This window comes from Trichechus manatus, unplaced genomic scaffold (assembly GCF_000243295.1).
Source record: "Trichechus manatus latirostris isolate Lorelei unplaced genomic scaffold, TriManLat1.0 scaffold00026, whole genome shotgun sequence".
NCBI classification, from domain to species: domain Eukaryota; kingdom Metazoa; phylum Chordata; class Mammalia; order Sirenia; family Trichechidae; genus Trichechus; species Trichechus manatus.
Window position 1 is genome coordinate 5,434,358 of NW_004443962.1, and position 12,899 is coordinate 5,447,256.

General features: G+C 42.1%; 1 protein-coding gene across 1 annotated transcript in view; it reads right to left on the bottom strand.

The window, feature by feature from the left end:
- PIGX (phosphatidylinositol glycan anchor biosynthesis class X) overlaps positions 1–12,623 on the bottom strand; it is a 46,739-nt gene extending 34,116 nt beyond the window's left edge. Inside the window, exon 1 of the mRNA XM_023728747.1 lies at positions 12,490–12,623. Coding sequence (XP_023584515.1) covers positions 12,490–12,532 — 43 coding nt within the window. The 5' untranslated portion in view covers positions 12,533–12,623. The remainder of the gene's footprint in view (positions 1–12,489) is intronic.
- Positions 12,624–12,899: the final 276 nt, after the last annotated feature.

Here is a 12,899-nt window from a genome sequence, read left to right on the forward strand (position 1 = left end):
AGAAAATTCTTAGGTTAGCAAATTCCATTCGGGCTGCCTTTTTCTCTTCCCTTGACCTTGTTAGAGTAACCATATCTAGCTGGAACATCAAGATTACCACATGCCTCCCTACTTTAAAAAAAAAAATTTAATCAGAGCCCAGCAATCTGCCATCACTATTATCAATTATTTATTGATTCCATTAGCCCACTTCACTGGGTACTACATAATTTCCACATTTTTGCTCAAATGCATTCTGTATTCTCAAGAAACTTAGAGGTATGTTATTTCTGATAATGAACCACAGAAATAGAATGTATCAATTATAAGCCTAATACATCCTCAAAGTCCATTTCATCCCAAACCTTCGATTTCTTTCCTCACTTTACTTCTTTCCCCTCCATTCTCGACCAAACACTCTCTACCCTGAAATTAGAATTATCAACTAGTAAAAAAAGAAGTTTTGAGAGATTCATGTTTTCTCTTTCCTATATCCACTGTTAACTATTTGAGAAGTTTGGAGCCCTAGTGGTGCAGTTGTTAAAGCTCGGCTGCTAGCCAAAAGGTCAGCAGTTCAAATCCACCAGCTGCTTCTTGGACACCCTATGAGGCAGTTCTGCTCTGTCCTATAGGGTCGCTATGAGTTGGAATCGACTGGACAGCAAAAGGTACAAGTAACACTCCAAAACAGGGAAAAGACTGCAAGGAGACAGTAAAGACCTTGAAAAATATATAAACTTGTGTTAAGAAAATTTATCCAAGACTTAGAAATAAAGGCAAAGGATGAGGACCACATGTCTTTTCAATGTCATATTGGAACACTGTTTAAAAGCTTGCCCAAGGATTATTAATTTTCTAGGACAATATACCTGAGTTTGTCTTTGCTGTTTACTATTTGATAAGAGCCCAGACACAGTGCAGTTACCCGTTAACGTGAAGACTTGTGCCCAGCAGAGAAGATAACTATCAAGGTTATAGTTCATTTCTCTAGAGGATGTTGACCACTTGTGTAACCTAGCAATCTTACGCTAACGTGCCTTTCTGAATGCCTGTAAATTCTTAGTTCTTCAAAATATTCTTTTAACCACTTTTACAGTTGTACTAGTCCCCTTCATCAATGAGTTAATAAGTCTTGTCCATGTGTTCATTTTATATTTGCATGAGAATTTCGTTTTTTAACATTTTCAAAATTATACTTTGACACTTGATAGCTCATATGATAAGGAGATTAACATCTTTTTAGCCTTTTGGAGCATGCTTTTTTATCCAACAGAATGACATGTTTTAAACTTTCAACTTTAGAATTTCTACCTATGAGAGGAGCTCAGAATAGGAGGTAGGAAAGAACTGAAAGCTTGAGGCAGAAGAGGAAGAGGCCAAGTTGAGAAGCCAGACAGAAAGAGACAATTACCTTATTAAGGGTCACCCCCCTCAGGGTCCCAGCTGTCCCAAGCAGGAAAGCTGTGTCACGATTTTTGTAACACCACCCTCACCACGGCTCTGGGCAGGCCTACTTTGGCACTGCCAAGTTAATCAGTGGGGCTCCAGAATTTTTATATAAGAGGGGCCCAAGAGCAGCAGTCTGGTTGGAAGAGTTGGAGGTAGGATAGTGGCTAGGAGAATTGCCTTGAATATGTGTAGCAGCACACTGTACATCTTAAAATCTCCCAAGCGACTCCTTGGCTTTACCATTGTAGGCAGCCATAATTTGATCTTAAAGAAATTAGGATGTTAAACTGTCGCTGCTCAAATTAAAAAAAAGAAAAAAACAACCATCAGAGGGCAGCATTTGTTTTTTAATTTATCAAAAGCAAGCTTTGGCTTGGCTCTGGAAGTATGTTAGCAGTGTTTTTTGTATAATTTGAACATTGTACTTACATCCACATCCAGGGTGAGTGCTGGGTGTGAGCCTTGTTCACCCTTTACATTGTTTATAAGTGAACTGTTTAAATGCTAGGTTTTCAGGAGACATTAACTGTGTCATATTTAGATTCATTCTTTATGTATTCATCTTACTATTTTTTTAAGCACTTAATATGTGCCAAGCACTATTCTAGGTAACAGGTACACAGAGGAGAACAAGGCAGACAGGACCCTGTTTTCATGGAGCTCACATATGTAGAGAGGAATAGGTAAACAAGAAAAAAATACACGGTCGCCAAAACTGTACGGATAATTAAAGGACGGTGATGTGGGGTTGATCCTTAACTTAATCAATGTTCCCTCTTGCAGAATCTAAAAAGGAATTCAAGGAAGTACAATTTTTTAAATCCGAATTTATCTTTTTCTAGCTCTGTGTGTCTGTGTGTCTGTGTGTGTGTGTCGATTCATATGCCTGACCTCATTTTCTTCAGTGGGCTGATGAGACGTCAGGGAGAAGGATCCAGGAGGTAGTTTGTCCGCCCTCCCTCCCTCCCTCCCTCACATGGAGCCTTTGAGCCAAGGCTGAGGCTGACCTTCCTTTAGATTCCTTTAGGGCCGCGGGGCTTCAGTGGTTTCTGTGTGGAAGCATTTGCACTCTCCGTCGCCCCTGAGACTGACTCAAACAGACCCCTCAGAGAATAGGGTGCCTTCACCCTTGTCCCTTCCCCTCAGTTTCCTCATTTGTAAAACAGGAATAGTAATACCTGTTCTCACTGGGCTATTGTAAGATTAAATGACACAGTGTATGTGTAGTATTTTGAGTGACTGGACTAAAACCAACAGGACAAAATACTTTGGAGATAAAAGTCCAGCACTTGTATTAAGAAATACCAACTACATGAGTACTGGCTGGGAAAGAATTCACTTAATAGCAATTAATGTGAAACAGATGGAGGGGGTTTAATTGAGGGCAGATTCAATATGAACTCAGTGTGGAGCGGCTGCCAAGGAAACTAATGCAATCCTTCGAGGCACCAAGTGAGGTTTAATGTTCAGAGTAAGGAAAGGATGGTCCCATTATACGCTGCCCTGGCTACCTCCTGTCTGGGGCCATCTCCTCTTCCAGGAGGCTCATTTTAAAAGGCACATTGACAAACCGGAGTATGTCCCACAGAGAGGCAGCACATCACTAGAGAATCCATTGGAGGAATGATGAGGATTTTGCCTGGAAAAGGGACGGTTGCTCTTAACAGACATTTATTTGAAGAGCTTTCATGTGGAAGAATGTGTTAGTACTTCCAGAGGGAAAAGCTAGGTACAGTGGGCAGACGTTTAGGGAGCAGCTCTCACCTCAATTAAAGGAAAGGACTTTCTGAGGATCAAAGCTTCCAGCAATGGGAAGGATTACTTTGCGAAGCAGTGATCTGCCTGTCTCTGGAAGCAACCCAGCAAGGCACTGGATGTCAGGTTAACCAGATCAATGTTTTTCAAACTGCTTTTTATGGAGTGTGTGTAGGGGGTATGTAGATTGCAGGTAATTGCACTGGAGTGATAGAAAGGAAGGGGACTGAGGAGGCGGGGACTGGACTTCTAATTTAACTGGAGCAGCTCAGCTCTTATGTCTAAGTGTTCTCCATTGCAGAGTTCCACTTGAGATATTAAGGGTTTTGCTGCTAAATTCAGATTTTGAAAACCACTGGAGGTGATGGTTTTTCACTAATTCAGGCGGTGACACCACAGCCCACTGTTATCCCACGACTGGCAGAGAGCACGCTGGAGCTGACACCAGATAAGTCTCAGCTTTGACCAGGCTCACTCGATTCTGGAGCTTTCTAAATGTCCCCCTCCCTCTCCTGGGGTAAGTTCTTTTTTTAAAAAGGCAGTCTTTCAATCTTGTGGTAAGTAGCCCAGGAGTCTGTAAGGCCTGACAATTTGCTGGAATACTTGGCAGTCACCCTTCAGCCTTCCTCACGTGTCTCCTTCCCCCATGCCTCCTCCCTCAGGCCTGCCTCCTATCCTGCTTCCGCCATCAGTCTCCACTCTGGCAGACAAGGCTTGCCCCTCCATCAAGTAGGGAGAGAAATCCTGTGGTCCGGTTTCTCTCAGAACTCTAGCCCTGGACAACTCTACTTCTTTTGCCCCCAGCAGCCTCTCCAGAAGACATATGACCCAAGCTTAGACCCTTGGAGGGGACCTTGCCAGGTAGGACAACTCCCTGCTAGTTGGAGTTTTGAGCCACCTCCGACTTGAGTTCTCTTCCCTCTACTAGGAACTCCTTAGTCCGACTGTGTATACCAGGGCTTCCCACACCAGGACTCAGTCACTCCTCGGCTCTTCTGAATCACAATCTCCCAGGGTGGATCTAGTATCTATATTTGTAACTAGCCTCCCCAAGGGAACCCCATTTGGGAACCACTGGTCTCTACCACTCACTCCGCCACTGAGGCCATCTTACCCTGCATGCGTGTTGTCTTATTGATGCATCCCGTCTTCCCTTAAAGTGAAGGACCACCTGTCTGTCACTCGGATTTGTTTCTTCATTTCCTGCCACCAGGTCCAGAATGCAGCAGGTACCCGTTAATGTTTGCAGCTGACAGTGAGGTGAATGAAGCATGAGTAAATCCTGGAGTCCTTGCTATGTGCTTCACATCTCCTGAGACTCATGGTTGCAAAAGTCTCTACTCTTCTACCAGTGGCTTACAAACTTTAGTGTGCATCGGACTCACCTGCTTGTTGTTAGGTGCCTTTGAGTCGATTCCCACTCATAGCGACCCTATATGACAGAGTAGAACTGCACCCATACAGTTTCCTAGGCTGTAATCTTTTCTTTTTCTTCCTAAATTTTATTTATTCTGTTGTTGTTTTTGATAATATACACAGCAAAACATACACCAATTCAACGGTTTCTAATGTACAGCTTAGTGACATTGATTACATCCTTTGAGTCGTACAACTATTATCACCCTCATTTTCTGACTTGTTCCTCCTCATTAACATAATAACCTCACTGCCCCCTAAGGTCCCTAGCTATTTGAGTTGTTGTTGTCAATTTGATCCCACAGAGATAGTACTTAAAAGAGCCTAATACACAAGGCAGGCTTTTTTTTTTTTTTTTTTTACTGGTTAAGCTAAACTGTTGCTTGGTTTTAAGATGACTTCAGGGGATTTTTTTGGTCTAAGGTTTAAAGATTATCTCGGGGCAATAGTTTCAGGGGTTCATCAGTTTCCACAGCTCCAGAAAGTCTATAGTCCATTAGAATTTGACATTCTGTTCTGTATTTTCCCCCTTTTGATCAGGATTCTTCTATAGAATCTTTGATCAAAATGTTCGGTAATGATGGCCAAGTACCATCCAGTTCTTCTGGTCTCATGGCAAAGAGGAACTTGTTTGTGGAGGCAGTTAGCCATATATTCCATATTCTCCTCTTATTCCTGACTCTCCTTCTTCCTCTGTTGCTCCAGGTGAATAGAGACTAATTGTTGTGCCTTGGATGGCCTCTTGGAAAACTCTGAGACCCCAGACCGTATGCAACGAACTAGGAGGTAGAACAGAAGCCCTAAACATATTATTAGGCAAATTAACTGGGACGTCCCTCCAAACCAAAGAACAAAGTCCCCATGAGGTGTTTGGTTGTACATAAGCAGCTTCAGCAGCTACCCTTTTTTTTTCTTTCTTTTGTTGTTGTTGTAAATATATCACACAACATTTGCCTGTTCAAGTTTTTACAGGTGTACAACTTATTGACAGCAATTACATTAATCAGTTGTGCAATACCCTTAATCAGTGCAATTTTTCCAACACCATTAACCCCTCTTTTCTCTCTCCCTCCCACCCCTGGTAACCACTAATAAAATTTGTTCTCTACATTTGCCTTTTCTTGTCTTTTTACATAAGTGAGGCCATATAATATTTTTCCTTTTGTGATTGGCTTACTTCACTCAGCATAATCTCTTCAAGCTCCATCCATACTTAGGCTGTAATCTTTATGGGTGCAGATCACCAGGTCTTTTCTCTCGGGGAGCCACTGGTGGGTTTGAGCCATTGACCTTTTGATTAGCAGCCCATGCTTAACCATTGTGCCACCAGGGCTCCTTTGGACTCACCTGGAGAGCTTATTAAAACAGATTGCTGGGCCTCACCCCCAGAGTTTCTGATTCAGTAGGTCTGGGGTAGGGTCTGAGAATGTGCATTTCTCACAAGTCCCCCAAATCACACTTTGAGAAACACTGATGATAGGCTTTTGCTTTGCTATTTTGTTGTTGCTTTTGCGGGTCTTGGTGTTTCAAATCCACAATTCTCTTCTGTTCTAATTTACTCCAGTTTATTCCACAGTGTCTTTCTGTGTACAGGCCTCTTCTCTTGTAATAACATTATTTCTATGGGATTCAAGGGAACTACAGCCTTCTTTTTTTTTTTTTTTTAACATCTTATTGTGGTTTGGGTGAAAGTTTACAGAGCAAATTGGTTTCCCATTCAACAATTTATACACGTTTTGTTTCGTGACATTAGTTGCAATCGCCTCAATGTGACAGCACTCTATCCACTTCCTCCCTGAGTTCCCTGTTTCCATTGGCCCATCTTTCCTGCCCCTTCCTGCCTTCTGAACATTGTTTTTGGGCAAATGCTGCCCTTTTGTTCTCCTATGGTTGATTTTTCTGAGAAGGACATTCCTCGTGGGTGTTATTGTTCGCTTTATAGGTCTGTACATTGTTTGGCTGAAAAGTGATCTCTGGGAGTGGGTTCAGGTCCAGGTTTGAAGGGTGTCTAAGGGCCAGTTTCAGGGGTCCTACCAGCCTCTATCAGACCAGTAAGTCTGATCTTTTTTATGAATTTGAATTTTGTTCTACATTTTTCTCCCTCTCTGTCCAGGACCTTCTACTGTGATGCCAATCAGAGTCGTCAGTATTGGTAGCCGGGCGCCATCTAGTTCTGGTCTCAGGCTACTAGATACAGCCTTCTTTTTTAAACCTTCCCATAACCAGTGGTTCTGTGGTCATTAGTCTGTGGCCCAGGGGTTCACGCTCACACAGGTGCTATGCACAGTGGCGCTGAAGAGATTCAATGAAGGGGAGGATAAGTGTAGGCTGAAGCAACAGAAAAGCTTCAAAAAAGTGGTGGAATTTGAGTGTGTCAAAGCGAGATTTGACTATTTAGAAAAGAGAAGAAGGAACATTTCTGGCGCGAACCATATCGACAGTGACCCCTGAAAACAGACGCATGTTTTGGGGTGGCCCCAAGGAGACAGCCTCACCTGGAAGCATGCATCTCTTCCAATGGAGTGATGAAGTATATCACGGAAAGACACCTTGTCCATTGCCCAAACTAATATAATGCCTCAAGTGCAATCAACCTGCTGGAGCCAAAGTGATACTGATTTTGTCTGTCAGGTTACTGAGCTGGTCAGGAGCCCGGGGCAGCAGGGCCGTAAGGGCAAGGCAGTGTGGGCATCCCCGCCAAGGAATGGGCATGTTTCCTCCTAAGGCCTGGGACAGTAATTCCACTTCTTCTTTCTATGGAAAAAGCCCCCACCCCTGCAGGGTGTGACAAGAGCTGGCCTGAGGAAGAGGCTTTGCTTAATAGGAAATGAGCTACAATGGTGAAATGAGGAAGCTCTGCTGGGCTTCAGCTTGATGGTTTTGAATTACGAAAAGAATGTGCAAAAAGTGAATATAATATAGTGAAAAATTGGAAACAACCCAAATATCCATCAATAAGACATTGATAAATACACTGTGGAGCATCCATGTTCTGATATACTGTGCAGCCCATAGGAACAAGGAGGTCAAGCTGGACATAGTGACCTGGACATAACCTCGTAACTCCATGGTTAAGTGAGAAAAGCAAGCTGCCAAATAGAAAATATATTATGATTCCATGATTTCAAAATCTGTATCAGTAACATCAACAGATGAACGGATAAACAAAATATGGTATGAAATTCGGATGCATGCCACAACACGGATGAACCTTGCAAACATTATACTGAGAGAAAGAAGCCAGACCCAAAAAGACAAATACTGTATGATTTCACTTCTATGAAGTAAGCAAATGTATAGAAACCAAAGATTATTAGTGGCTACCAGGGCTAGGGCGAGCAGTGCTGGACTACTAACAGAAAGGTCAGCAGCAGGAAACTACAAGTGGCTCCAAGGGAGAAAGAGGTAGCAGTCTGCTTCTGTAGAGATTTACAGCCTTGGAAAACACTATGGGGTCGCTATGAGTCAGCACTGACTTGATGGCAGTGATTTTTCACCAGGGGTGGGAGGGAAGGGGAAGGAAGAGTTTTTGCTTGGGTGGTATTGAATTTATGTTAATAGTGGTGGGATAATTTGGGAAAGGATCGAGGATGGTTGCACAACATGAAGAATGTCACTGAATTATACAAATGGTAGTGAATTATACAAGTAGAAATTGTTGAATTGGTGAATGTTTTGTTGTGTATATTTTCACCACCATTTAAAGTATGTATTTTTTATTGATATACATATAGCAGTAAAAAGTCTTGAAGGATGTCTGTAATTGTTAACAGTTTCCTATGGAGTGGGGAGAGTCCCTGAGTTTTGTGAACGGTTAACTGTGCTTAGTTACCAACCAAAACGCTGGCAGTTGGAGTCCACCCAGAGGCTCCTCAGAGAAAGGCCTGGTGATCTCCTTCCAAAAAATCAGCCATTGAAAACCCTATGGAGCATAGTTTTACTCTGACATATATGGGGTTGCTGTGAGCTGGAATTGAGGGCAACTGGATTGGACTGGACTGGATGGTGAGGGGAGTTAGGTGAAAGTGTGAGGCAATAAGCAGAGAGACACTGTAGAATATTTTGGAATTAGGTAAGATGACAGAGTGGGAGCCCTGGTCAACCACGAGGAAACACGAGGGTGCCAAGATCACAGGTTGAGGGGAAAGTCTGGAGCTGGCACCAAGCCAGCCAGGAACCAGGCAAGAGTTTTGATCTGGGGGTTGCGATGAATCAGAATTGACTCCATGGCAATGGTTGGGTAGCAAGACTGCCATCACCGCTTCCCCCCACCCCGCCCATTTCTAGGATCTTCCTCCTATTCCTTCTCCTTCTTTTTGCTTCCCTCTCCCATTCCAAATGTAAATTCAAATTTACAGTCACAAAAAGAGGGGAGAAGTACACGATTTTTTTAAAAAGGAAACTTTCAATAAAGTATTTTGTATGAACCTTTCACAAGTTCTGTTAGTTTGCCATTCAAAGAGCACAAAATGTCAATAGGAGCTTATTGGTGTCCTCCAGGGGAGCTTTTGTGCACAGAAAAGATTATTCAAAAGCAACTCTGTTTTTAAAAATTAACATTAAATTTATTAAAGCCACAAATCAAAACCTTATTTCTTCCTTTAAGTTTTTAAGTTCAATTAACAGACCTCCTTAATCCTCTGTAAAAATCTAGCAAATTTTAACAATAACTTTTTGCAGGCCCCTTGATTAATAGTTGGTCGCATCTGTAAAAGTTAAACGTCTTTAAACATTTTTAAATTGTGTATGTATTTGCTTTTCTTTTTATCAATTCCAAATGCCTAACTAACAAAACAAATAGTCCCAAGTACTTAAGTGTTAAAAATCTAATAAATTAAATTTATAAATAGAATGAATCTTAAGTTCTTTTAAATCCAATATTGTTTACAAACTTGGCAAAACTTCAACTACAATCACAAGTCTAAATCACTCAATTATACATTTTAAATTAGAATCTTAATCTCCGATATGTCAAATTCTTTGAAACCTTACAAATACTATACTTAAAGTCCCAAGTATACCAGGATACTTCAACATGAAAATACAGTGAAAACTGTGAGAGCCGGAACTTGACAGGACTGCCTTGTTTTCCAGGTCTCACAAGTTTTCCACCTTTGACAGGGTGAAGTCTTACCATTCTTACCACTTTTCTGTTGCTCTCTGTTAAGTGGAAAATTTTTGCATTTTCCTTCTCTGACAGGTCTCCACCTCACACAAGTTCCGGCTTTCGTTTAATGTGCTTACGTATTTCTATAATTAATTCTCCTTCTCCCAGAGGTATAAGGATGTGAACTCCCTCAAGAAACAATCATTTTGTCCCAAAAAGTTTGAGGTCACTTTCCCAAGTGAATTTGGGGGTTACACTGTAGCTGGCCAAGATTGTTCATTGACAAATGTTTAGGCCATGGCATGGGAATTTATCTGCAGACACCAGAGCTAACTCCTCACAACCCTGCTGCCTTGCTGCGACCTTTTTTATGTTTGCTTTGTCAGAAAGGAGTCTCTAAGTGCCTGTCCTACAAATGAGGTTGGATCCATAATCCCAGTCCCTTGAGTCTGATTTAAAGCCCAGATAAGTCTTTGAATTTCTTTCCACTTCATCACCTGGTTAGGATGGGTGAAGTTCCATGACTCAAATGCAGTTAGCTTATTTACTGCTTCATTTAATCCTGAATTATTTTCATATTCTTCCTGCCTGCTAGGGCTACCGTCCTTTTAGATATTTAAAAAGGAGGTTTTGTATATCTCCCAAAGCCTGCTTTGACTCTGTGGTCATATCTCCTAAAAAGGTCATACTAATGACACAAGGACTTAGATATTCTCCACAGTCCTTGTGATGTAAAACAAGCAGAAAGAAAAATGAAAACAAATATACTAAAATTCCTCTGGGCTAATTGGATGACCCTTGAAATTTCCTACATTGTGTGTTTGGGACTACTGAAATAAAAAAAAAAAAAAAAAAACTTGTTGCCGTTGAGTCCATTCTGACTCATAGCAACCCTATAGGACAGAAAAGAACTGCCCCATAGGGTTTCTAAGGAGTGACTGGTGGATTTGAACTACCAATCCTTTGGTTAGCAGCTGAGCTCTTAACCACTCCACCACCGAGGCTCCAGTTATAATAGTAGGAGGGAAAAAAAAACCAATGAGATAAGAAAGTTACCAATTAAAAGGCTAGTGTGCATTAGAAGGCAGGCATCTCCTAGTTTTTGTTTTACAGTTTTCACATTTTATTTTTGCCCTTGCCACTGCCCACGTATTTCTAAAATATTGCCACCAGGGGGTAGGAGTGTGCCAATGTCAGGTGTCTCAACCTGCCAGGGTTCGGACTTTCCTTTCAAATTTCCTCAGAGAGGAATTACTGTTCCTGTTTTACAGATCAGGGAACCAACGCACAAAGGGAAATAAATAGCAGGCAATCTAGCATTATGAGAGGCAGAGGGAGGATTTAAACACAGGTTTCAGCAATCCATCCTCTAGGCTCTTTTAGAGTTCACCTGAATGTATAGTTATTTCCAGGTTTTTCCTCTGTTTTCCCACCCGCTTTTAGTAAAGGGAATAAACTAAGAAAACTCGAAGTGATGTTTTCTGTTTCTTCCTGTTTTCTCTCGCCTATTCCTAGTTCTGTCACTCGTAATCCTTCGTTTATCCCTGTGGCCAGTGTCAGAGAGAGCCAAATCCCCTTCCACTAACCTTGACTTTATGTCCCTCAGTTCTGGCCATGGTTCACAGCAGCTTAAGAAACCGTTTCTGTGTTGGCTTCTGTTCAGTTGTCTGTAATTTACTTTAAAGACGTCAGCAGAATCACTGTGATATAAACATGTATGTCAATTCGATTTGCTCTACAAGCTAAGGATGGCTAGCAGAAGCACACACTCGAGGGATGGTTAGCAAACCACTTCATCAAATCCTTCAGGAATAATGGGCGTTAGAAATGTTTCACTGGTGAAATTAGTGGTGTCCAAGAAGTGTGGATTCTCCGGAAATGTTGAAGAGCAAACCGGTCTTTGCCACACCCTATAGAATGGCACCCTAGACTTGACTCCTAAATGGTCCTGTAATCCAGCTGCCGAGTCATAGGTTCTTGGCCCTCTGACTTGACAAGATGGTGGCTGAATCCTCACAAGAGACAAATGTTTCATTTGTTTCGAATGAAACAGAAACGGAGCACTTAAAAGGACAGAGACCTGGGGCTTCATCAAGTCCACAGAACAAGTTTTAAGACTGTTTCTTTACCTGCCTGATACTAAACACTATGTGTATGTGGCCAAATTTGGGCTTAGACTTGCTTTCATTGTAGCAGCGAGGTTGTGGGTCAGGAGACCTGTAGACCTCATCTGTTATCTACCAAGTTGTTGTCATTGTTGTCAGCCGCCATTGAGTTGGCCCCTGACTTACAGAGACCCTGTGCACAAGGGAGCTAAACGCTACCTGGTCCTCCTGCACCATCCGCATGATCAGTTGCAGAGGGGACCATTGTGATCCACAGAGTTTTCATTGGCTGATTTTCAGAAGTAGATCACCAGGCCTTTTTTCCTAGTCTGTCTTAGTCTGGAAGGTCCACTGAAACCTGTTCAGCATCACAGCAACACGCAAGCCTCCACTGACAGGTAGTGGCTGCACATGAGCTGCATGGGCTAGGAATCGAGCCGGGTCTCTGTCATGGAAGGTGAGAATTCTACCACTGAATCATCACTGCCCCCTATCTACCAAGTAGACTCTGAAAAGCCAAATCACCTTAGGCTGGTTCACAATATCTTGTTCACACACTGCTTCTGAGAAAATTCGACAGCAAATATATCTTCATCACTTTCCTTCTTCCATGAGGGAAAAGAACGGGGAAGGGGGATGGTGAGGGCAGGGAGTAGGGTGGGGAAAAAGGGTACTCACGTGCATCCTTACTCCACACATTCATCACTAGCTGGAAGAGCATCTTTCCCTCCTTTCTGCTATTTAAAGGCAGCTAGGATTTTGCTTTCTTGTGGGGGAGTAGCAAGTTTGAAAAAACCAACCTCTTAAATTAAACATTTAAAGTAACAGTGTCCCTTAAAATAGAAGATAACATTGAAAAGAAAATAAAAGCACTTAATCATTATGGGATGGATAATTTTACATTTATCTTTTCTTTCTTTGTAAGGAGGTGTCTTTGTTGATTCTATTAAGCCCTGAAGAGTCAACCTTTGAAAGTTCGACTCTGGGCACTCCCCTCCCATCTCTGCATTCACTGATGTGGTTCAGGCCCTCAGCATCTCTGGTCTTCATTGATATTATTGTCTAGATTGGTTACTGTTATTGCTCCA